At 47.0% G+C, this 26,156-nt stretch overlaps 1 protein-coding gene and 4 non-coding genes across 6 annotated transcripts in view; 1 reads left to right on the forward strand and 4 right to left on the reverse strand.

The window, feature by feature from the left end:
* LOC142576491 (sphingomyelin phosphodiesterase 4) overlaps nt 1-1,273 on the reverse strand; it is a 153,762-nt gene extending 152,489 nt beyond the window's left edge. Inside the window, exon 1 of one of the 2 annotated variants that reach the window (XM_075686641.1) lies at nt 1,215-1,273. In XM_075686641.1, the coding sequence (XP_075542756.1) occupies nt 1,215-1,250 (36 nt within the window). In that variant the 5' untranslated portion in view covers nt 1,251-1,273. Of the gene's footprint in view, nt 1-640; nt 982-1,214 lie in introns of those variants that run through there. The other variant, XM_075686640.1, reaches the window with a different exon arrangement.
* A 634-nt stretch (nt 1,274-1,907) lies between these two features.
* On the forward strand, nt 1,908-1,979 carry TRNAE-CUC (transfer RNA glutamic acid (anticodon CUC)). Its single transcript has one exon. It is a non-coding gene; the product is annotated as a tRNA-Glu (tRNA).
* A 5,277-nt stretch (nt 1,980-7,256) lies between these two features.
* Nucleotides 7,257-7,380, reverse strand: LOC142576894 (U5 spliceosomal RNA). The gene has a single exon (XR_012827013.1). It is a non-coding gene; the product is annotated as a U5 spliceosomal RNA (small nuclear RNA).
* A 3,604-nt stretch (nt 7,381-10,984) lies between these two features.
* On the reverse strand, nt 10,985-11,109 carry LOC142576906 (U5 spliceosomal RNA). Its single transcript, XR_012827022.1, has one exon. It is a non-coding gene; the product is annotated as a U5 spliceosomal RNA (small nuclear RNA).
* Nucleotides 11,110-16,305: 5,196 nt separating this feature from the next.
* On the reverse strand, nt 16,306-16,489 carry LOC142576795 (U2 spliceosomal RNA). The gene has a single exon (XR_012826970.1). It is a non-coding gene; the product is annotated as a U2 spliceosomal RNA (small nuclear RNA).
* Nucleotides 16,490-26,156: the final 9,667 nt, after the last annotated feature.

Below are 26,156 nucleotides of genomic sequence, written 5' to 3' on the forward strand. Positions count from 1 at the left end.
CATTTGCATTCCGTCACATCCTGACAAGTTGACTTCAAGAAGCATAACAACCTCGTATAATCTGCCAATAAAGCTGAAACGATATTCACAGACGCCATCCTCATAGGGCAACAAGGCTAGTTGGCCAACCACACATAGAAACACACAGACATAAAAGCACCAACAGACACGTACTCAAACAAAACTTGGCTGTGCTCGCCCAAGCCCGAAACTATTTGTCAACTGCTGAGTTTTGTGTCAATACATCTTTCAGAAAAGAAGAGGCGTTGCGATACAAACCCCGAAAGGCTAGGGCGCGGAACGAAACTGGCACGTCGTGTCTGTGTGCCCTTTTTACAACACGTGCTGGCGGTGTCCTAAAATTTAAAGCCTGCAGGCGCGGACAAGACGGGACGTTCCACCAATACAAAATTTGTGAGGCACGGACTGCCCAAACCACCTCAAATGCGTGGCTAGCGGAGGGCGAATGACTAGTGGAACTGCGCATTAAAGCCAACGTTCGTGCGACATTGGTCTTCGTGGGCGCATGCGAATAGAACACGCACGACCATCACTCTACAGCTATTTCCCCCATGCTCCACCCAAATACAAACTTTGCGCGAAACGAATCCGGAACGAGGGCATGCTGAGCGTAACAAACCTGCTGCTGGTTCAACAATGGAGACGAGGGGTTGTTCATAGAGAAGATGTTCAAGGCGTTCCTCCACGCCATGGTGAGTAGCTTAAAGCACGCGAGCGTGGATAATTATCAAAACATAACGGTAACGTAGGCAGGACACACAAAAACAGAGCAACTTGCAGCACGCCGAAAGAGCAGGGCCGGAAGCCCCGTCAGAGGGAGGTGATGGCCAATGAATGTGCGGCTCGGAGCTACGTCCAAAGGTAGCCGCCTTTTACGGCAGCCAGCGGCAGGTTTGAATCGACCACGACGTCCGTCTGGTCAGAGAGTACCACCGCTAAGCGTTACGCGCAACGTGTGCCTGCCCGCGACACAATTAACACGTCTATGAGGCTGCAGGAAATAACTTGTCAAAAAGTCGGCGCGGCAGTTGTCTCTGCGGGCAGCACGTGAGTGCTAAAAATAATCCCAACTGGCAGTGTGCGGAAGCAGTTCCGGCGGCGCTTCTGAGCTGGTTTCTAGCAGGTACGTTTCCAGTAACAAAAACAGGCGATTTCTTTAAGGAAGAGCAGCAAAACATGACATAAATACGCACCGAAAACTGAACCGTGCCACCGGTGGTACCCGCCATTGCGACGTTTATGCTTGTTTTGGTTTTGTTGTTGGGAGCATAGTTGCCGGGCTGAGTTTGAAATGCACTGGAACTAGCCGCGTATCATTGTTGCGTTTTGAAGCCACCGCTGAGTTCGCATACTACGTTCTGGCATTGGGTACTCGCAACAATACTTCGCAACATATGCAGAATGCATCGAAGTGTCTTTGAAGAGCGTTGCCTCATTCTCTGATTCTTCTCTGCGGTTTTCTGTTCAGCCGTACATGATAAGGGCAGCGCAGAAATATGCTTTGAGGCTGCGGAACGAGCGTCTATTTAGATCGCAAGTGAGTACGCTTTGCAAAGCACGCACTAGTATTATATTGTCCATATGAGGAGTTGCAGGATGTACGCATGTGCATGTGGGATTACTATTTCCTTTTTTACTGTCCATGTTTCCTCACCAGCTTCACCAGCTTAAACAAGACTGCACATCGCCGGTGTGAAGACGAAAAACTTAATTCAATAGTGCTACTATCTTACTGCCAGCACAACTGCAACAAAACTACAGTGCACTAGAATAAACCCTTATCTAGTACACTGTAACAAAACGTAGTGTACCATAAATAGTTTGGCACAGCAACGCGTCGAACTATTTATGGTACACTACGCTCTAAACTGCCAAGACTTCCATCTTCCGGCATGGTCTAGTGGTTAGGATACCTGGCTCTCACCCAGGAGGCCCGGGTTCGATTCCCGGTGTCGGAACAATTTTTTTTTTTTTTGAGCTCTTTGTGGGATGACAAGAAGCGCTAGACGAACTGTGCTAAATCTTTCACATTTGCGCCTGTTATTAAAAGACGGTGCATGGCTCCGATAGTTGGGAGGAAAACAATGACACTGGCATCGTTCATTTCGTATTCTGCTTAATTACATAATTAGTTAAGATTATTTAACCAACTTCGCAAGTATTGACTTTAGGGCAAATGTTCCAGTGAGAAAGCTGCGCAGCGTTCTAGAAAACGTAGCTCTGCAGCTTCTAACTTTAATTGGTGCAACCGAAAAAGTAGATCGTTCCTCGCCTGACGACTCTTCGTCAAACCCAGTCAAACCCTTGTCTACATTCCTACTTTGCACGTAATCATTTTTCCTGCGTCCTATTGAAGGTCCCCGAAATATAGGCAAATGCACGTGTCAGGGGCGCTTTGCGCGCCGCGATTGCAGCGCTCTCAAACGTGCCGCGTATGAACGAACAGCGCATGATGCTGTCGCTTAAAAAGTGACAGAGCAGCGGCGCAGGCGATGACTGCGCAATATACGCCAGCGATGCGCTTCCCTCGCGGCGTTTCACGGTAGCGATAAGCAGATCGGGCAGCAGACCAGGCTAATATGCGCTGTTGGTTCTTACGCGGAGCGCTTCTCATATTTTGCAAAAAAGAAAATTATTGCTTAACAAGTACGAAGTTAGGCGTTTATGAATGAGCTATATCCTAGAACGCTCCCATTTTCTAGTTGAAAGGCATGCTCTAAAGATAATACTTGCGAATTTGTTTAATTAATCTTGACCAATTATACAGTTAAGTAGAATAAGTGGCACTTTCAACAACACATATCTGGTGGCGTCCTCCCGAGTGTTTCGGCATGTATTTAAGCCACGGCATTCCGCTCCGATGGGAGCGGAATGCAAAAAATTCAGTGGCGATTCAGCGGCAAATGCGAGAGAAATGCGTGAGCATTGCGTCGCACCTCTTTGAGGTCCCGGATCCATGCATAATTTAAAGCACGTTCACCACATAGCCGTGTTGTCCAGGAGCTCACTCGACACATGTCCTGCGCCCTTCTTATTAGAGAAATATGGGGGGACTTGCCGCGAGGCATATGTACGGAAAAAAAAAAATAAATGAGCACGTGGCGTTGAATAAATGCGTGCAGTCCTGTCTGGTGGAGGTATACTACAGCAATGCGTTCGCTAACTTGTCCGTTACCCATCGGGTAAAGTCATCTGGGGCATTCGGCTTCACTTAGGCTTCCCTAAGCATTTTGTATATCTAATGTTAGTAGTGGCAGGACACAACCACGACAGATGACTGCCTCTTCGAGGAGCGAATTGTAACTGACGGCGGTCCGGAGTAGACCCCTGTCAGTTGCACTAATATTATGCATATGTATACGCATACAGACATTCACGCTCTTCTAAGCTGTCGCATCCCCCGCTCTCTATCTACCACGTGATCGACTTCCCTCCCCACACACGCGCGCATGCGCACACTTCTTTCCACTTTGACACTTCTAATTCTAACGTACTTTGATTTAGGTGCACGTCAAAGAGCCCCAGGTGGTCGAAATTATTCTGGAGCCCACCACTACGGTGTCTCTCAAAAGCAGATGGCTGATTTGGCACGTAAAGATAGCTGCTATAGGTGAACGTTCTGGTGTCATAAAATTGCGTGTTCACTGACCGTCGCACACGAACATCTACGGGTCACGCTGGCCGATGGAAATTTTCTGTTCTTTCTCTTTCGTTCGCCCTCCGTCTCTCTGTTTATTTATTTATTTAGTTAGTTAGTTAGTTAGTTAGTTAGTTAGTTAGTTAGTTAGTTAGTTAGTTAGTTAGTTAGTTAGTTAGTTAGTTAGTTAGTTAGTTAGTTAGTTAGTTAGTTAGTTAGTTAGTTTTCGAGTGGCTGTTAGCACGGTTTGTCCAGGCATGCGGCCACAGCGCTGGAAGTCCGAGCACGTTGGCGCGTCATGGGGCTAGAAAAAGTTGTCTCTCTTTTTTTGTCCTTGTTTCCTCTTTCAAGGCAGTCCCGCTAGATGTGCGTAGCGCGGAAAGAAACAACTTAAGCTGTTCGGTGCAGCGGGAAGCTTCTTTTAGGGCGATATAGCCATGAAACTTGAGGCGTGTTCTCGCTGCAGTTTTAAGAATGTGCAGAAAATGTTCTATACTGTATACGTGATAATTCGATTCGTTCGACATAATCCAGTTTGCCTGCGTGTGTGAAAACACGTCTTGCTTGCGGGAAGCGCATGATCGAGCTATCTCGTACACACAGAACACCATGGCACGTACGGTAGGACTTGGGCTTTACATAGTTAGGACAACGAGTAGCGGTTGCATTAATTGTGCGAACCTCTCATTAGCGTGAAAGTGTTCGTCTCTAACTCACGCGAGAACATCTACGAAATGTCGCGAAAGACTCGTTTAATTAACAGATGAATCCCTGCACTCGAGATGAAGGGATCACAGACCCTCAGAAAGATCGTCAGCTTCCAACTGCGAAGTTCATTGCTCGGAACACCTCGGTTAAGCCCCTTGTTTGCGCCTAACCACGCATGTCGCCACCATCACTGTAATTATTTTAATTTTTTAATGGATTTTAACGTCCCGAAAATGCACTGAGGAATATCATATAGCGAAGTGCTCCGGATTTTGTGCATCCGAATAGTGGTACACGAACGTTTCCAAATTTTTGCCCCCGTCGCAATGCGGTCTGGGGTCGAACCTGCGACCTCGTGCTCAGCGGCGGAACGCCAGCCAACTGAACCACCGCGCGGAAAGTCGTAATAAAGATGCTATACAACATCATTCGCTTATAATTTGTTTATCATTGTCAAACGATTGTTTGCTGGCGTATTGTGACGCGGCGGAAATAATCAAGTGATTACGCAAAAAAGGGGTATTTAAAGATCATTTACAATTAGCTGCGGCCACGGCGCACAAACAAGATGGCTGCCAAAACCAGTTGTGCGGTCTTTCCGCCAAATCGTACGTCTCAGTGGTTTCGGAAGTGAGGGGGCAGGAGGGGCTTGACCTCCTTCCCCCCCTCCCCCCTTCTCCAGCTTCCGTTGTCCTTACGCAGGGCAGGTCCACTATATCTATGCCAACCGTCTGATCGCTGAGCAAAGAAACTTCGCCTGCTTACACCGAGAGAGAGAGCGAGGGTGACTGCCGAGAGCAAGAGCTTGGCGTTCTTTACTGCAGCCTTTCAGGGAGCACCGTCTCAGTGCCCAAGAATCCGCGCACTAACCCTATTCATTGCCTCCTTTCTCAGACGCCAGCCGCGTCTCAGCCATGAAACGCTCGGAAGCACTACACGTATCTTAGGAAGCGGCTTCATATTGCTTTCTCGCACGAAACTCCGCGTAAGGCAGAGCGTGCCATGGCGTCCCGACGCTCAGAAACGGGAGGGTTCAGACCGCCCCCCCCCCCTCCTCAGCCTGTGCAAATGCTTTGAGCTTTCCCTCTTGAACGCTTCTGAAGACTCTGGTACTACGTCTTCTTTCTTGATAGACAGCTGCGCGTCTTCAGCGCCCTGTCTTCCTTCTTCGTAACAATAAAGCCTCGACCACTGCCCGATTTAAAAAGCCTCTATTATAATCAATTACCTTTCTCTCAAAAAGAGAACGCGCAAGGCAGTGATGATGCTACGATCAGTCCAAGGTTATACATTCACCGGACTTTCTGTACGCGTGCTCATATTGGCTCGCATTGCTATAGAACGACTGAGTTGAGCTCGAAGGTCGGTTGGATTTAGGGACCTACGGGATATTAAATAATTTTGGACTAATTAGAGCTATTTTTGCTTTTGTAGGCCTTTTGCGGTGCTTTCTTTAGATTGCGTCAGTTGACAATATTTTGACTAGGCGCCGTACGTACACAGCTAAAGAGGCGTTTGTATGTACACACACAACGTGCCGATAATGTGGGTGCCATTCTTACATACGCTCAAACCTCGATTTAATGGAACCTTTCTTGCGAAATTTTTGATTTACCGATGTAAGCACTTTCGATTCCCCCACACACGTCTATACATAGCTTACAGGTTGAAAACCTCGAGGCGACAATACGAACGATATGAGGAATCAAGAAAATGTGGGTATGGCGGCCTTTACTTCAAGCAAGTGACGGACGAAATTCAGCTGATAAGGTTTGTCGTTCCAGTGAATGAACACAAGGCGCACTCAACGGGCTTGCAATCTACAATTGCGATAAGTTCGTACGCAAGCAACACTTACTTATTGTCTTCTGCTGAATATAACGTTGTTCGCATGAGTGCTCAATGTACTGAAATTGTCGACTTAACGAAAAAATGGCTTTGGCTTAGCTAAGGTTAAGCCCAGGATGCGAAGCATACTAGCCTTTATTTTAGTTGTTGAACCACTGTTTAGCCTGGTGAACTGCTGTTGCTTGGCTATATTTGGTTCGGCTAGACGAAGAAACAACTCATGCGTTACTCTGCTTCGCCTTCAAGAGTGGAACGCGACAGCGTTCCCGTCGACCCGCCAAGGGGTGTAAGACAATGGGCTACGGCGCAGCGACTACGCGCCCCGCATTGGACGCGGTGAGCGTCGAGCAACGCAGCGTTCGGCGCGGCAACGAAATGTGCGCCTGAGCAAGCGACGCGCGCCTGAGCCTTAGAAACAGCTCGTTTCTAAGGCAACGCCGCATTCACTAGAGGCGCTTTTGTACCGCTTTGAAGCATCGTACTCGTGGCTCAGTGGTAGCGCCTCCGTCTCACATTCCGGAGACCCTGGTTCGATTCCCACCCAGCCCATCTTGCAAGAGTTGAGCCAAAGCCACCTAGAAACTAGCGCAGCTGCTTATATACCGCCGCGACGCCGCGAGCGACGGCGCGAGTTGGAGCCCCGTTTCTCCTCTGTCGTGACGTCACGGTGTCACGTGGTATTGAAGGCGACACCGCCGCGCCTGAGGAGCTAGGTTGAGCTCTAGTAATATGCTTCGCATAAAACTCAGTGCCCTTCCACTCTGTTATCAGGGATGACCAGCGAAGCTGTGTGGCGAACTGCACCTCCACCACGCGTCGGCCCAGCACTGCACTATCTTGGGGATCGGCCCGCGTATTGGGAGTGCTTAACGCTGCTTCACCTCCGCCGCGGGTCAGCCCGGCATGCATGGGGAGCTTTTATACAGCTTCGCTGTGAAAACAGATACGAGCATTTCAGATGACTTCGTAAAACTTCGAGAGCGTGTCATTATGCACACTGCTTACACCGTCTGTAATTCTTTCTTTGGAATAGATTACGAGGCCTCACCCAAACGGGCAAGGCCTTCCAAAAATTGACCTGAAGGCTCATTAGAGCCCCTCCCCACGGTAACCTTTAGTAAAAGGCGAAAGGTTAGTACGAGACAAATGAGAAGGGGCTGGAGCGATTATCCCCTCCTCGTACTGCTGAATTCAAGCGATTAATGCGGACCCTATTGATAGAACAAGCAGCGCCACAGGTTTCTGTTCAATCCCTTATTTTAAAAATTACAGTAACCACTTTTGGTTTGCCCTACTGACTAAATGAGTTAAATGCATGAATTCTTTTATTTGGGCATCGTTACGCAGTTCTCAATTATTGTAAATTTATTCATCTTTTGTTAGTATAATGCGTTCCATCGGTGCCTAAGCGGGTACGTATGACAGGTTTCAGGCGATGTGCCACGTGCGCATGCTTCTTTAAAGGGGTACTGAACAAAAATATGAAAATATGACCAGCCCTTCCCCTACCGGAAAATGGGGGTAAGCGAAGCTTGTCCTACTTGCACCTGACCTTTGTCACGGTTAAGTAGCCAACAGGTAATGGTGCCAGATTTCTTCGGCCTCCCGCTCCCTCAGTTCGAAATCGTTTCGTTGCTGTCGGATTGCCTGAGCTCGGGCGGCACTAAAGGTCTGAATATAGTCCGACGTAGCGTGAGCGCGCGTGCGCGTTGCACCACCTTGGCGAGAACAGCGTCTATAGTTCGACCGATGGTTCGACGTACTGTCGCAGCCAACGTAACCGGGACGCAGCCAACGCGCTCCGACGCGCCCGGCGTTGAGCGACGCTTGCCCGCGCGCCGATAACGTCGGACTATAAACACGCCGTAACGGTTGGAACGGCGCGCCGATGGCGAGCCCTTTCACCGGTGAGTTCTCGCCGCCACTTGTCGAAGGCTGCCTGTTCCTCGGGGAAATGCACAACGCGCGGCCGTTCCATCCGTTTTTCGGGACTGAACTGAACGGAAACGAAGCCGGCGCAGCGAGCGCGAAACGGCTCTAACGGCTGTATCGGCGCACCGACAGCGAGCTCTTTCACGGGTGAGTTCTCGCCGCCACTCGTCGAAGGCTGCCTGTTCCTCAGGGAAATGCACAACGCGCGGCCGTCCCATCCGTTTTCCGGGACTGAACGGAAACGAAGCCGGCGCAGCGAGCGCGAAACGGCTCTAACGGCTGGATCGGTGCGCCGAGGGCGGGCCCTTTCACTGGCGAGTTCTCGCCACCGCTCGTCAGAGGCTGCTGGTTCCTCGGGGAACGCACAACGCGTGGCCGTCCCATCCGTTTTTCGAGTTTGAACTGAACGGAAACGAAAGCCAATTCTGACCTACGTACACAGCTAAGGAGACAGCCGATACAGCTTCGAGGCCATGTAATGGAACGCGTTTCTAGCCGTCTGGAAGACGTACGGAAGACGCTTCTGCAAAGTGATGCCACCTCGCGGTGACAAAAATGAGTGGAGAAAAAAATACACGTTATTTTTGTATTTTATGTCTTTCTGCCTGCAAACCTATGAAATGCATAATGCAGCTTACGTTAAGGGCGTAAGATAGGTTGTCTACGTTTTCTTGTGCGCGGGCTTTCTGTCGACTTTGCAAGCGTCCTGCTCAGCCGCCATCTTGTTTGCACAGGAAAGTAGCCTGCATCGTTTTTGACTTCGATGCTGTCTTTGCGAAGCTATCTGCTTCGACGTCTTCGTGAGAATTGGAACGGGACTTAAGATGGCCGCTGTCCACTTAGCCGTCCACTTAGCCGTCTACTTTGCCGTCTAGGGCGAGTATTGGAACACAGCTGAAGCTGGCGCAGCGCACGCGAAACCCTTTCCCTCCCCGGCGGAAGCGGAACGGCTCTGATTGGTTCCGTGCGTGGCGTGAGCGCAGGCCTATGCACCTGGAATCCCAGCTAATGACTCACGCTTCAGCGCCGGCGCAGCTGCTGTCAACTCATCAAACCGCCCTTTCCCGTAGCTCTGGGAGCAGTGGGTTTTTTCGCAAGACCACGACAACGCCACCGAAACTTGTTAGCTAATACAAGCTTCGCCTGAAAAGTGAGGGAAGCATCGAAATTCGACTCGGAAGGCGTTGCTATTCCGATACACAGTGATTATTCCACGTATTTTTAATGGATGGTTGTATTTTTGAAGGATTGTGAGCGCGCGAGGCAGCGCGTCTACCGATGTGACGTCATTTGTGCTGACTTGTAGCAGCAGCAACAACAACAGAGGTGGGCAACCGGCGCTTGCCTGACGTCCGCCTGTCATTGTTTCGTGCAGCGCGCAGCCATACAAGGGGCGAGTGAAAGCACGAGTGGCGAAATTACATAAAAGTGCGACGTGAACCTGCTCTGTAGTCGCTAACGATATAGTCCGACTGCACAATTCGAATAATCAATTAAGCCGCTGTTTCGAACGCAGTTGAAGCTGGAAATTAAACAAAACGTCGTAGTTATTCCAAAATTGTTCGTGCTGAAGTTTCTGAACACTGTACAAAAACAGGGCGGCGATTTGCACGTTGTGTCGACAACATTCGCACGCCGATACAGGCAGTAGACCGTTGCGCAATAGCGAGGGTACGCATAGAACGCCTGTGGCGTACGTTCGGCGTAAGCTCCAGTCCACCTTCTACTTGCGCCAGCGCTGTGGTGTGTGCAATGCGGACGCTAGAAGCTCTTCCATAGCGCTACACCGAAGTTCCAACTGAAAAGTATTGAAGGACGCTCGTACAACGATGCCACAGCGAACGCCGCTGGAGAGAACAGCAGTACGAAGATGGCACGACGCCATTGCTCATCACCCGCGAATCTCGTCTTCGTTTCTCCGCAGTGCAATATGGAATTAAAAAGCACAACTCTTTTCGTCTTCTCGAATGTACATACCTCGGCTTGCTTCGTTCCTTTCTTCTTCCGCTTTCTGTAGAACATGCAGGGGACAGCGCCAGGTTTTAGGCGCTGCCCTTCCGTTGACATGTCGCAGCTCTGCAGCAAAGCAGGGCTCGTCTGATGGTGGCTGTCCTCGAAGTTTTCAGAGCACAGAAAGTCACGCTCAAAGGTACCGACGTGGCTGCGATGACCACACAGCGTGAGTCCATATCCTTCGGAGCTGCGGCTCTGCCGGTAAGGTATGGATGGCCTTGTCTCACCCGACAATACTTTTCCCATACCCTTGCCGTATGGGAAAAGCACCGTCGGAAAAGTATCGGTATGGGAAAAGACGATGAGGAAATTTCGCTTGATTTTAGCTTTTAATACCATTAAATAGACGGCTGCTTGTGTTTATATATGCTGCAAACTCGGTGACCGACAGCATTAAGTACACCTGACTTGTACGAATATTATGAGCATGTACTGCTTCATTCACCATTGACAATTTTAATCAACGCAAGCTTCCTTGTATCAAGAGTTTTTTAGCAGGTAAAGCCTCTCGGTCGCCTGGCGACATAATAAAAATGCCTATAGTCATGTTAGTGTACAACACACGTGAGTGCCCCTACACCGACAGCGGTAACAAAACGCCCAATACCAGCAAGCGAGCAGCCGCTACCCCAGCGGATAATTGCTCACTGCGTAATGACGATTATGTTTTGACAGCTCAATTTCGTAGTAGCATGCTTCAGTTCACGACGCCACTGCTACTCGTACGTCCTTTGCACTGAGGAAAGTCGTCGGCAGGCCCCAAGAGCTCAAAGGCCATTGCCAACGCTGCTTGCAGTTATTTCTTTCTTTGAATTATAGTTTTAGGCCCCACCCAAACGGGCAAGGCCTCCCAAAAATTGGCCTGAAGGCTCATTAGTGCCCCTCCCCACGGTAACCTTTAGTAAAAGGCGAAAGGTTAACACGGAATAATTGAGGAGGGACTTGAGCAATGAGGTAAATCAAGCACTGCTAGATTTAGGTCATCGTTGCTCACCCTACTGATGGAACAAGTAGCACCGCAGGTTTTTACTCAAGCTTTTGTTTAAATAATTAAGTGAGGACTTTTATTTTCCCTCTAATGACTGAACGAGTTCCTCGTATAACTTCTTTTATACGAGTATGGTTGCACAATTATCAGTTATTGTGCATTTCTGAGTCTTTTGTTAGTATAATGCGTTGTAAATTTCATCGGTACTTAGGCCATTGCGTACGGCAGGTTTCAAGTGATGTGCGCAAGCTCCTTTAAGTAAAGCTCGTACGTACATTTAAAGAGTGCTTCCAAGCAGGAAATCATTGCTTCCGATAAGGTCCATCCCTGTGCGAGCACGGAAAGGTCCCATTTTGTAACGAAGTTCGGACATGAATGAAACTTTGATTTAATACCTTACTTCCAAGCAAGAAAACATTTCCTCAGCCGTGACCTTGCCGAGTAGGCCAACCAGTCACACGAAGCACGCGCGCCGCTGTGTTCCTGCAGCACCACCAGTGGTGCTCGCAACCGTGGCAATGGCGGCGGCGGCCGTGCGGGGGAAGGGAAAAAAATTGAAGGCCCAATCCACTCTGTGAAGGTGGATTGCCAGCGAAGCTGTCACCATCCACTTAACCTATTCCAGTCTAACGAATGAAATGAGTACGTCGCAAAATGCAGTCTATAACCATTTATTGCACAAAGACATTCACGACGGCTTTATGATCGCTGTGGTATACGCTGAGGCTTTCGGTTTTGGCAGTTGCCACGTTCTTCGCCAACGTTAGATTGACGAACGAGTCACGGATGGTGGTTGGTACTTTCTTTTCTTTGTAACACTTTAGTACAAACTCTTCGAAGACAAAGTCTACGAACCACTTGTTTACATGTTTTGAAATGTGCTGCATTTGTTTTTTGCTCCAAATCGTCGATTTTTAGAAAGCCGAATTTTCTGAACCGCCACGAAAGAATCGCCGGTCGGTTGAGGTAAACGAAGATACTTCGGAGCAATGACTACAATTGTCAACACGCAGAGTGTACACATTGGCATAAAATCATGCCGCCCGTGCGCGCGTGCGCTACATCTGTTTTTTACGCTAAATCGTCGATTTATAGAAAGACGAGTTTTCTGTGGACCGCCACGAAAGAATTGCCGGTTGGTAGAGAGGTAAACAGCTTCGCTGTAAAAGAAAGTACCAGAAAGATCGCCTTCGGGCATCCGCGGCTGCACAGTATTGATGAAGTAAAGGCTTCTTGCTGACATAATGGATTCGAATTGCGCTACGTACGTATGTACATGCTGCCTCTGAAACCATCGTGTGCTCAAGGCGTCCGTCGTACTCGCTAGAAGACAACTCCCCTTACCAAAAGGTTCGGTTGTATAACGTGTGTGTGTGTGTGTGCGTGTGTGCGTGTGTGCGTGTGTGCGTGCGTGTGTGTGTCTGTGCGTGTGCGTGTGTGATTGTGTTTCGACGCTCGATGCACTTACAAGAAGCGTCGCTGAATATAGATTCCAACTATTTTGATCTTTTGTTGCCGTACACCGGAAACTCGGTATTTGAAATTTACATGCATGCAAAGCGGACGGCCTGATGCGAGAGTGATTGCTGGAGACTGATTTCGGGAGACCGAGTTCGGAGGAATTAAGTAGCAAGAAAGTTGGTCGTTTGTCCATCCTTTAAAGGTGAGTGGCGACTTTAAAGCTATTAGCGATTGACTTTATGATTACTGCGTAATTGTTGATTGCATGTTTGACATATTGTTCGTACACATATCGAGTGAAACCTACCGAGGGACCCAAGTTGGCATGAAAGGTGCTTACTGAAGAGCGACAAAACGGCAACGGGCGTTCCTTAGGTGCATCTCACAAGGCAGCCCCTTCATCAGCACACGCCGAGATGGCGACGGGGCCCGACATAGTCTGTGACGCGCAAACAAGGGAGCTCATTTCGATGCTGCGACAACCGCCGCCCTCCGTGAAAGCGGTAACGACCCCAAAAGCCAGTCTCCTGATCCTGATAACTTGACCTTCACGGAGTGCCCACTAATCGATGCAAGGAGCCGATGTCGAGGACTTCCGTGGGAACTGCGTCGACTTCAGGTTCCCAAATTGCCACATGGTTGCCTCGTATGCTGGGGCGATTGCACAACATTGGAGGCGGAGTCCGGCGGGACGGTGCAACGTCATGGGTGGGATTTTTCGAACGGTTCGACGATTTTGATTGGCCGAGACACGGCCACCAGATACCCTCGTCTAGTCACACAGGGAAGACGACTGTTTTAAAAGCGGGCACCTTTGGTGCAGTGAGGTGTGTCCTGACGTGTCCCGATGTGTGCTCAGACATGCAGTGACCTCAAACATTTAGAGAGATCCCACATGGAGTGGGCTTCTATATATGTTTAACTGCAAAACAATGTTCGCATAGGCTAGTTGGTTCATTATGAAAGCACCTGTTGAGACATTAAAAGTGGACAGAAATGATACCTTTTACACCTTTTTTTAGATATGTCACTATACTTGCAAATACGACCCTCGCAAAGCCTTCATGAGCATTGTAACAACTTCACGTAGGCTGTACACTGATGTATTGCCTATTTGTCCGCTTCACATGCTCCGACAGAGACAGTGTACTGAACTGCGATATCTGTTTTTGGTACATATGTATGGATCTTTAAGTTCCGTTATTCAGATGTTTAGTGACTTACCTATTTGTGGTACTTTTTCTAAAACTACGAAGCCCTAAATCAACATTTTCATTCCTACAGTCAACAGAAGCTCAAACATTTTCATTCAATACAGCTGAGCCGTTGCCCAATAACATATCTGCATTTCACACGTGTTTGAGGAAATTGGAGTTTGCCTCGAACAAAACCGTTCTCTGCCATATACCTAACGCTGATCAGGTAGTCCCACATGTCTGGTTCCTGGGCAGGAACCGGCCCTCTACACGTACTGGGACTATCAACGGGCCCTTTCATCCCATCTTTATATTCCGCGTATGTAGAATTAAGACAAAAGCAGATCAAATCTAAAAGACCCTGGTTGGACCCAACTGCGCTGAAATCGACAATACACTCTTGAGTTAATAGTTTATTATGCAGGAAGGAATAATACAAGTCCATTATGCTTGGAGAACGTGCAGAAAATGTGATGTCAGATTTCTCTTTCGGAAAATCCAAGACTCCCTTTTAGCTTTTCACCAAAAATGAGTCGTCAACGATTGAAGTTCCGAGTGTCGTTTTTTTTTTTCTGTTCAGAAAGAGTACAATCGTTTTTTGCCAGGTGTCGTTTTACGAAGTGATTACCCTCACACGGAATTCCGGTTTATGTGTCTTGGCAATAAACATAATTTGAACCAGCCTTTGCCATTGTCGATTTAACCTACAAGACGACTCAGCTTTGATCTCTTGCACAGGATTTTGACTTCTATCTTAAGACTTTTCAGGGACACGTAATGACTCTGAATAAACGCAGGAGCAACAGAACTGAAGGCCTTATTATCAATTTCGTCCTCTTTCAGAATAACAAAGCCTCTTTCCTTATCTGCGCGAAGAACAGACATCCGGTGCTCTTTCAAAAGCGATGTTAGACGTCTAACCGGTACTTGCGGTGCTGCATGCAGGCCCGTTCCGCGTAACTACGTCGACTCCCTCAGAAATGCGGCGTTTCATTTCATCTTCCTGGGTGCACATTAAAACACGCTTCGAGACTTCCTTGCTATCGGCGACCGCGGTAAAGTTCTTGTGGGAGCAAACTGCCCCGTCTACGCGCCAGCGTTCCCTAAAAAGAATGATCAAAATTCCGAGGTGTCAAGACCGTTGAGTACACCTTCCGGACGACGTCGGACGTGTCTTTGGGCTTCGTACAAAGTTGGCCGTTGAACCAAAGCTGAGCGCACCGGAACTCCTGAGCGTTTTGCAGCGCGTGTTTCAAAGTGCGCCCAACAAGGTAAACGGATGCCTTTCTTCTCCCTAAATGATCACCCGCCACCATGCTCCCCTTAGCTTCCTTTAGATCCCTAGCAAATATCCGGCCCTCAACACTAACGCGCACCATCCACAGGCCATTTTATTCCTCTATGTGCTCACCCGGCACCACCTTCCCCGTTCCTTCCCCTACGCGTAGGAGAGTTAGACCACTCTTCGGTATCCCTCCTCGTGGCCCACGGTTGCCACTTTCAGGGCCCACCAGCTGACTCTTTCGAAAGAAAAGGACATAATGCAGCCTCCAATATACAAGGGATGACCCATATTTTGGGTATAGTCATATTTCTCTCTCTATCTTTCTTTTTAAGAGCAGTCGGTGACAACTACAGTGGCATATGTACTGCTGTCCAATTCAAGTATATATATACGAGTATAAATACGCCAGCCAATTACGTTCGCTGATTCGCGTTTCGTTAAGTGCTTACTGTATTTCGGCGTGTCAGGACGGCCAGTTTTGCCGACCTAACACAACAGCTAGATCGATCTTTGTGTCACTATTTCAGGGCGTATGCTGAACGTCCTGGCAACTTTTATGGAAGATCGTGGCATCAGTGCTTAGCCAAAGATAACCATTTAGCTATAGGAATAACGAGCTTTCATTTTCTATTTAGCATAGCGTTCACATTACAGAAATGACACTTAAGCGGAGAGCGGAGTAGGCAACTGGCGTGGCTGTCTTTCAGAGGTCGAATCGGGGCGAACTGACTTCACCCTTCGCGGGCACAATGCTCCAGAGTGGAGTCACCAAGGGTAGGCGTATTGCGGCTTTGTAGGTGGAGCGTGTACTGAATTCTCAGGTTGTCACCAAGCAGTTTTATATAACCTCCTTGGTTGTCACCCAGAACAGGTACTTGTCGTGTGCTTCAGTAACATCGCCAGAAGCTGTCTGTCGTCTCTTCTGCCTTCTTGTTTCCTCCTTGTCCGCTTTGCGAAAACCTACATGACCGAAATAGGTCGACGCTCATTTGACAAGCAGCGCATTTGACACGCCTTGCCGTTATCGCTGAAAAAAGATTTTCAATGACGTTTCACTTCGTGAACGCGGGTGACGCACCAGCATATGGGTGCTATAGCGCCCACGACGCTTTATAGGCGCCAGGAATGTTTGCGCCGATCCCGGGGGCAGTGCAATATCGAGCATGCGTTCCCAGGGTAGGTAGCCCGGCCGGCTTACGTCCGTATAGGCGACAGGAATATGTGCGCCGATCCCGGAGATAGTGAAATACCGGGCCGACCTGCGGCGGGGCTGAAGCAGGCTTGAAGCACTCCGCCAACTTGCAAAAATAAGCTCAATAGCTTAGGTCCAAATACAACTCGTAAAAGGTATTAGGGTGATAAAAACAGACACTACACTTTGACCCGCGTCGGCCATGTGTACACGTTCGCACCGTCCTCTCTTTGTGGGCGTTCCAAGCGCTTGCGCATCTCATTCCGCTCTCCCGCGGTGGCGAACGGTTCCGTAAGCGTGCTGCCCGTCTGGACCGCGATGCGGAAAGAAATACGAACCGTCCATGTGGCCCCGATCCCTCAAATTTGGAACGTTTCACCGGAGCAACGGCCAGGTTTCAGAGGCAGTTTGCGGGGAACCAATTTTGTGTGACCTGTGTTGTGTGCGACCGCTTGTGGTTTTCGAGTGACCTCACAACCATTACTCCAGTGCGGGATGTCGACCAATGCACGATCGCCTTGGCTACGGTGAAGCAGTGTGTGCCCTCGGAGTGCGGTGAAGTGTGTGTCTCTTCTACGTGCCGGGATTCGTAGTAAAAGGTGTCCTGCCGCCTTTTGCAACGCAACAATACATGGGTATGTATACCCCGCGGTGCCTCATCGTCGCCTGAGGCTCAACACCGTGGAGGAACGACTATAAGCGTATCGCCTCCATTCATGTGCATACGGCGTTTGACGCACGACAATGGACAGTTCGCCATTAAGGGGCCCTCATACACAGCTTCGCTGGTCATCGCGATCCACCTTCACAGAGTGGAATGGCACTGAATTTTTTGTACCTTATTTCAGGAACCATTTATTTAGCCTTGTTGGAAAGTTGTTCATACAGCAGCTATTCTTTCTTGGAAAGCTTCTTTGCAACCAGGCCGTAAAATTGTTGAGAGGCTTTTCGTGCATTTTTAAGCCGATAATGAGGGACCTTGTATTTAAAGTTGATCTTTTTTTTTTGTTGCCTTGATACTCCGCTGTCTATTTCACACTACATAGTCAGTGCAGGTACGGTACCAAAATACATCGAAATAAATGGTCCTGCTGTTAATATAGGCAGCTGTGCTTTGCTATTGGATATTCGAGTCTATATCCGATGCTTAATATTTGTATTCGATGCGCACTCGAAACAGATGGTATGCGCCCATGGTTGAAAAAAAAGAAAGCTTATTAACATTATTTTATTCAGGCATATAAAGCCGAATACAACTAGACGCCTAGTCAACTGACGATTTTGTAAATTATAAACTACAGCCTTCAGTTACGCTGCAACTTATGTACTACGACAAAGATAGTAACGAAACATGTAGACAGCATGTTCCCAGACGCACGTTGGAGTGCCGTGTTCATAGAAGGGGGTAATTAAGTGCGACACCACGGTACCGCACATTGTTTTAATGCAATGGCTCTATGGTGACAGTGCCCAGATAATAAAGTTGATTTGCCTAAATCGACATGACTCGCAGGAAACCCAAAAGACGGACATGCTTCTTGACTGACGGGAGATTATCGAGCAGAAGTTATTCAGAGCACTCCTCACTTGCGTTCGTTCTCGCTCAAGCTTCAAATTAAGCACTCTTATTTCATATATTCAATCAGGAATAAATATTCGACAATCTCAAATAGCTAATTCTGGAATCGAACACAAATTCAATAGCAAAGATTATTCGATTCGTATTCGTAATTTCGGATATTCGCACACCCCTACTACTAAGCTCTTCCTTATGCCTTAATAAATAGCGGCAGATGAAGGCGCATATCCCCCTTGGGGTAATACGGAGGGGAGGCATAGAACTCCGAGGAATTTCACCAAGGCCAACTTGTTGTCTATTTAAGTCGTACATTACCACAAGAAGCGATACACAGGAAATAATTTTATCGGAAAATTCCAATATTAAGATGGCCGCCTCCATGCCAGCGCAATGTGCACTGGCCGAAAATTCGTAATTTAGCTGTGAATGCATGCAGTTGATGAACAGTCGCTCTAACAGTGCTGCTGGAGGCCAGCAAACAATCGCTGTAAACGTTCTTAGCACTAAAAAAAAGAAAGAAAGGGTCAGTTGTCATTAGGGTGACTAAAAGATGCTAGATTTAGCGACATTCCCGCTAAGTTAGCTACACTGACGAAGAGAGACGAATTTAGCCAAACGTTCACAGGATGCAAATACGCGACGCTCAACTCTCTCCTCTTCGCTCTTCCGCGTCAATTAGGCAGCGATATAGCGAGCCCGATTGGCCGTCGCTCCGCGGAAAAAAAATAAAGAAAATATACGCGTGAGCTACGACCACGAGAACGCTTTATCCCTCGCCTGCACAGATGACGTCGCGGAGCAGCGGCACACTCCAAACCTCCCTCCCACCTCATCCACCCCCTTTCCTTCCTTCCTCCGGGGACAATCTGCTCATGGCTCGTCTTGGCTATATTTACGCCGTGCGATTTGTCACCGACTTTTAGCGGCACGGAAAGCGGGTGGTTGCAGACTGAGGGAGGGGCTCTTATGCTTCCTCTCTGCCTGCCGAGCGCTACGGACGCTCGGTTGTGGCGGGTGGTTTAGTAGAACGGCGGCTTGTGGGCGTCTTCATTTCAAGCGTCATTTGGCGGGCAAATTGAAAAGCTCGCAGACGACACGCCGTCGCGGCCACTAGCCGCTATCGATGGCGGGATCCACGCAGGACCGCGGCGCCCGTATGTACGTCGTCTGCTGGCGACAACGCCGTCTGCTATAGCGCTAGATCATGTGACTACGCGAGGGTGGGACGGGGGGGGGGGGGGACAGCTTCGTGAAATGGCATCCTGCGGCTCTCCGCGTTGTTCGCGGACAGACGAGGAGGAGCGCCGAATGAAGAGCAATATCACCGCTGCGCCGAGCCATTGCGAACACTCGCTCGAGGTTTTTTCGGGATGCACGGATATCGGCGTGCTGGACAAAGTTCGTTGTCCAGGAATGGACCCCCTCCAAAAAAGCACACAAGCCGCCCATGTGCTGTAAGCGATGTGAGATATGCTAGAAGGAAATAATTAGGCGGAACGAACGTTCACGTCCGCGCGACAAGAAATAACGTCGAAACGGGAAACTGTGATAGCGGAGGCACTTGGTCTGTTACCTTCGGTCGTTAGGTGCAGGGGGGCTCGCGGTAGTGCGCGCTTTCTTCTTCCGAGATGCTATTCAGGGCGCAAGTGGTCAGTGAAGGCCCCCGTCTGCAGCGGCATCCGTGCCAGAACAGGTGCAACGAATACGAATTAATCTTAGTTACCCGAATTCGAGAGCGGGGGGGAGTGCACTGGAAAATCATGGACGCATTTGGTTAGTGTTCTCTTTATGACTTTCAATAAATGAGCAAAGGTGTAGCGTTTTCCTAAGTACGTTCTTCCACCAAAAATGCAGAGTTCGCCTTCTTGCGAATTGTCAAAGCAAAATATTGTGTCGTAACGCGTAACTAAGAAGCATAGTGGCCTGATAAGCTACACTCTTTCTGAGCTGTGACGCAACAGGGCTGTTAGCTTTCCAATTGTGCTTGTATGCTGCGGTGCTTTAAGTACAGATAGTCTCTCAGTGAACTGCATTGACCTATTTGGGATGCTGTTTCGTTGCCCTGCCACCTTTTGCTAGGAAGATAACACTGTTGACGAGGACGACTGGAAGGTGTTTTAGAGGGCAAACATAAAGACTCTGCAGTCACCTACCGCTTTTATGGCATTCGAGTATTTCATGGCACGCGTGGACAAATTAAATCTAAAGGCGACGTGAATGGAACGATTTGTTGCGCGAAGAAATACTTTTATGTCTATAATTTTACGAGATCTGCGCGACCTTAGCGAAAAACGGCGGAATGTCAGTGCTTGCTACCATGGGAAAAAAAGAAGTACTAGACTTTACACCACCACAATGAACCTTGTTTACCATCTTAACTTGTGCAGCATTTATTTTAACTGTAAACGATCATGTAAGCAAACTGCATTTGAGAGCGTATGTCGTGTGTTTGGCGAAGAAAAATGAAGTCTTGAGATCATCTTTGCTATGACTAAATAATGGCGAAAATAAATATTAGACGGTATCTGATAACATATCTACTAATATCAGTACCGCACGTTAAACGTCAACGTCATTAAGAGTCTATTAGCTTAAGTGTGTCAATATCAATGTTTATGGAGTTGCTGTTGGACGCGCTTTCTTTAAATGACACGAAACGTCGCGATAACAACAGCTGCAGCGAATACGAGGAGTTTTACCGGTGACCACGAGGCTGCGGGCTCGATTCCCAGAAGTGGCAGGCCGTCCCGCAGTCCTAATATGTGGATCAGTGCAAGAATTATTGTGCCCTGACAATTCGGTGCATATATAGAATCACAAATAATCAAAGTTAGTCCAGAGTTCTCCATTACGGCGTCTCTTAAGAGGAAGCTTTAGCTCGGGGACAGTTTCGACGCGGCCTATTTAAATACATGTAAAACGCAAAAACGTTTTTCTGAGATAACCCCTGGACCGATTTTGATGAAATTTGTTGCATTTGAGAGAGAAAGCTAAATTCTAGTGACTGCTGAAAGCGCAATTTCTATTTAGGACTTGAATTTTGGGAAACAGATGCTCAAAAGTGTGGAAATTCGAAAAAGCGGAATTTCTATATAGGACTTGAATTTTGTGAAATAGATGCTCAAAAGTGTGGAAATTCGAAAGAAATGGAAGCACTAAGCTTACAAATTAATCGCTCTGCATCAAGAACAGATATCGTAGTTCCTTAAACGGCATCCATTAGATCATTCAAAGCGAACAAATTCTATACGTCAATTTACATCTTACGTGAGTTTGTTACGTTGCGTTGCGTACAAGGGTTTTGCAAAAGTTGTATTTCCATATTACAAAATTCTTTAAGATTCATGTGTAACATATCAATTTTGTTCGCTTTAGATGCACTATTAGATGCAATTAAAATAATTGTGATATAATTCCTCATTGTTGAGTTACAGAGTTGTAAACTTGATAGTTTCGTTTTTTGAACATTTGCGATTTTTGCCAGTTTTTAATGAAAAATGTACGACGTAAATCGAAAATTCGAGAACAACAGTCACTAGATTTTAAGTTTTCCTTTTAAATGCAACAAATACCGTCAAATTTGGTGCAGTGGTTGCCGATAAAAACGAATTCTCCTTTTACATGTATTTAGATAAGAGCACCGGAGCTAAACCTTCCTCTTAAAGCGCGCGGGAAATCAGTGATTGTAGATTGACCGGTGTTTTTTTTAATAGCTCTTAAATAACATTTCGCACTCACCGCTGCTGTATTGCCGCTGCTCGAACATCGCTAAAGATCTGCATTTTCCCCTCCTCAGTGTTCAATATAAAACGTTGGGTTTCTCTGCAAGACTTGTTGACCCACGAATTTACGCAACGAGTCTTGCCCCACGTGTCTCTCCATCGGAAAAGCGATCTTGTACGGAGATGCAAAGTGTTCTCGCTACCCGTCAACGAGTGAAAGTTTTCAGAAACCTGGAAAACAGCGATGCAGTTGAAATTTTTTTTAGCCGCAACAAGTTAGGCGGTAAGTTAAAAAAGAAGGATATTCTTTAAATTACTTGAATAAAAACGCGATAGAGTAGCACCGATGGCCACTGGTCATGTCAGACCTGGCGCATCAGTTCTGGCCATTTTACCGAAGCTAGTACCGTTTGGTTTTGTCAGTCCTTGAGAAAAAAAAAAGCGATACTGGTCCATACCGTACAGGGGACTTTGCTGCACGCTTTGGAGCAATAGAAGAAGCGCGCTTGACAGGGGAAGGAGTGCCGGATATTCTGCGTCGAAGTCGCCTCCGTCACGTTGGCCGCCATGTTGCCATCAGCGTCGATTGTAGCGCCTCCATGAGACCAAGATTAAGCTACATTTTCGTTAGGCCGGGATATTTAGTACTCAGTGAGGCAAGATTAATACGCGCCTCGCTTTGAAACCCCCGGTTTTCTTTTTCTATTTTCTTTTTAGTCGATGAACGCAGAAAGCTACTTCTAGTAAACAAGCCCACTCATCGTCGCTTCAAAATAGAGCGTTGTGCGTACAAGCATGAATAGCGCCTCATATTCCTCCGCTTCGTGCAGTCTTTGCCTTTCCAGGCGCTCTCAAGTGCGTTGCATTGCGGCAACCGTTCAATCCGCGCGCTCACCAGGAGCGTCTGTGCGTGTGGTTCGTCGCATGCACGAAAGATGGCGCCACGACACTTGTCATTATCGGAATCTGTAATTCAGCTGACACGCGTGTTGTCGCGATCAGTGTCTCACGTGCGGGGCGTTTCGACGGCTTATCGCAGGAGTCATTGAGCGTTCTGCACGACATCTGGAGTGCTTATTTGGGGGCAGGGACAATGGATGTGCCACCTTACGCGATCGTTCTGGAGATAACACAACAGAGACGTGCACATGTCTCAGCTATAATTCTGGGGCCGAATTCACAAAGCGTTTAATGCGAAGCGTTCTTTCCGAACTTCAGGTGTTTTGAATTTATTTATTTATTTATTTATTTATTTATTTATTTATTTATTTATTTATACTGTTAGCCTCAAGGACGATACAGGGTGGAGTAATCATAAAATAAGCTTCAAAGATCGCTACAGACAGGAGCGCTACGCAAACCAAATCGGACAATGCAACACGTCTGCTCAAGTAATGCCAATTTTACACAAGTATATCCGCTGATACATTAAGTGATCATTACGCTAGAGACTCCGAACCCTACAAGCAACAACAGCTGTAACATACAAAACCAAATATTAAACATCATACACAGGAACTTCAACATCACGTAGAACCATTTCGAACGATGTCATATTATATCTGCTGCCTACATCACTGCAGAAAGAAGCTAATAATGTTGAGCACGGCTACACAGAAGAATAATACGTCAGTACCGATTTTTCAAACTGTTTTCGAGACTCAATTTTGGTAATGTTACGTGGTAGCGCATTCCAATTTTCAAGTGTTTTTGGAAAGAGGGAGTACTTAAATGCGTAAATCTTTGCAGGTATGGGCATATATTGGTCTTCGTGGCTATAGATCTAACGCATCGTGAAATCAGTGAATTTTTTTTTGTATATACCTTTGAGTGTTAAAAGTGACACAATTATGTTTCATTAAATCAATAAATATTAGTCGAGCCCCTTTTCGGGGCAATTAATGCTCGGGGAAACTTAGTTGAATTCGGATTTCAGTCACTGAATCCGTGTATCTATATTTGGACACAATAGACCTTGCTGCACGCCTCTGTATATTTTCATCTTTATTTACTTCGTTCTTCCCATACGGATCCCCTATTATGCTAGCACGTTTCAACGCAGTACGTACCCATGCCACATATGCAAGAAGTTTAACATCTCGTTAAGCAAGTCTACGTCTTAGTGACCAAAGTTTCACATCTGCGGTGTTATATAAATTATGGATGTGTTGGTGTTTTCCTTTACAAGGTAAGTCATCTGATATCGTAACGCCTAAGTACTTGAAGTGACTCACTTGTTTTATTGCATAACTGTCTAGCTTGTAATTTAATAGTAACACATTTATTGGTTTTCTAGTTATTCGCGCGAAGACAGTTTATTCGTAATTTATGTTCATTTTCCATCACATGCACAAATGGGTAATTGTTTCTAGGGCTGATCCTAACTATAATCAGTCGTCATGACATAAAATTTTAGAGCATGTGAAGCAATCACCTGCAAATAAACGAACCGCCCAAACAGACCCTCGAGGTACACCTGATTATATTTAGAATTTTCGATTTCTTTCCCTTCACTTCCACATATTTGCGTCCTGTTAGTAAGATGTGATTGAATCCACTTAACTATAGTTAAACTAACTCCAAGATCAAGTAGTTTACTAATCAAGTCCGAGTCAGAAACGTGGCCGAAAGCTGTTGATAAGTGTAGGCAAATTCCGTCTATCTGACCTGTTTCTTCAATTGTCAGAGCAGAATCGTGCACTGTTTCCGTAAGTTGGGTGATTGTGGACAATCGGCTCCTAAATGCATGCTGGTTAGAAATAAACATGTTCGACCTTTCGAGATAGTTAAACAAGTTTTTTGATTGGATATGCTCGAACATTCTACAGCAAGTATATGGTATTGAATGTTGCGCTCTGTGTTTGTCGCCAGTTTTAGGAAGTGGCACGATTTGCGCCATTTACCAATCGTGCGGCAAATTATGCCGTTCAAGAGACGCATGGAAAATTATTAGCAAATACTTTGCGATCCATTCCGCATATCGTCGCAAGAATTCATCAGGAATGCCATCCGGCCAGGTGACTTGTTCGTGTTTAGGTTTAAAAGAAGTGAAAGTATACCTTGTACAGTTAAGATAATGTCTGGCATGTCTGAACATGCATTAGATATTTTCTGTCTTATTTCTGCAGGCAGTGGTAGAGGAACGTCAAAAACGGCGTGGAAACGGTTCATTGTATCTGCAAGCAATTTGCGCAGAGTCTGTAAATATGCATTCATTGCTGGCAACATACGTCACATCCTCATGTCATGGAGCAACGTGTCGCCAAAATCGCTGCGACCAATCTTTCACAAACCGTGATGAAGGGTGGGAATAGTAATGCTCTCTCGCAATAGATGAATCTTCCTTTAAAATCCTTAAATGATGTCGAATCTCATTATTACCTTCGTTTTGTTCCTTTTCTTCTACGTGTAATTTCCGTTTTACCTTCTTACGGGAAGTGTTTCTCTGTTAAGCTTGGCTGGCAAAACTTCTTATGTCCGTCAGTAACTGAAACGACATAATCGTTAATCCTGCTCTCTATAAGTACGAGGTCAAGTACTGACTGAGTAGTTGGCCTACTTCTGGTTGCTTCATCAACAACCTGCGTAAGATCTCTGCTAAATACTATCTTAAATAAAACATTACACTTTTTGAAGTCTGATGAGCCAATCTGTCGCACATCCCAACGAATACTTGGCACGTTAAAATCACCTGCAATAATTAGATGCGTGTTTTAGGACGCATTGTCACTCAAGAAGTATTGATTTTAGAAAGACAAAAGGGGCATTAGGAGTTCTGTAAAGAGCACAAATCACGCAAGGAAAGATACACAGCATTGACCTGCACCACAAAGAAATAAGTATTTGGGGAGAGGAATCTGCTAGGCCGCAACAGCGTACGTGGGCGGCCCGATAAAATCACGGTTGGGCGAGGAGGAGATAATAGCAACACGCCCGACGCATCATCTGTCGTGCTGTGGCGAAAACTGCGTTTGCACGTTATTCTATGGACATGACGCACAAAAATCACGATATCGTATCACACAGCCGACTCACGACAGAGGGTAGGTCGGCGCCGTGCCCGACGCCGTGACTTTATCGGGACGTCCGAGAGAGCACTGCTTCGCCACCTCAATAATGCTTGCTCCGTGAGCTACACCAAATACTTTCATTATCGGGTCACTCGCGTAACATCACGAGCTCAATATCCTTTTTGTAAACAATTGCCATGTCTCCACCACGAGTTTTGCGATCCTAAGCGGGGTATTATTTAGCTGTGTATATAGTATGTCTGGCCGCATCTATCTATCTATCTATCTATCTATCTATCTATCTATCTATCTATCTATCTATCTATCTATCTATCTATCTATCTATCTATCTATCTATCTATCTATCTATCTATCTATCTATCTATCTATCTATCTATCTATCTATCTATCTATCTATCTATCTATCTATCTATCTATCTATCTATCTATCCATCCATCCATCTATCCATCTATCTATCGATACATCAGAGTAGGCATGGTGCGGTATGACATGCATACATACGTACCATAAATGACGTGTCATGACATGAGTGACGTGACATA

The sequence above is a fragment of the Dermacentor variabilis genome, chromosome 3 (assembly GCF_050947875.1).
Source record: "Dermacentor variabilis isolate Ectoservices chromosome 3, ASM5094787v1, whole genome shotgun sequence".
NCBI lineage: Eukaryota > Metazoa > Arthropoda > Arachnida > Ixodida > Ixodidae > Dermacentor > Dermacentor variabilis.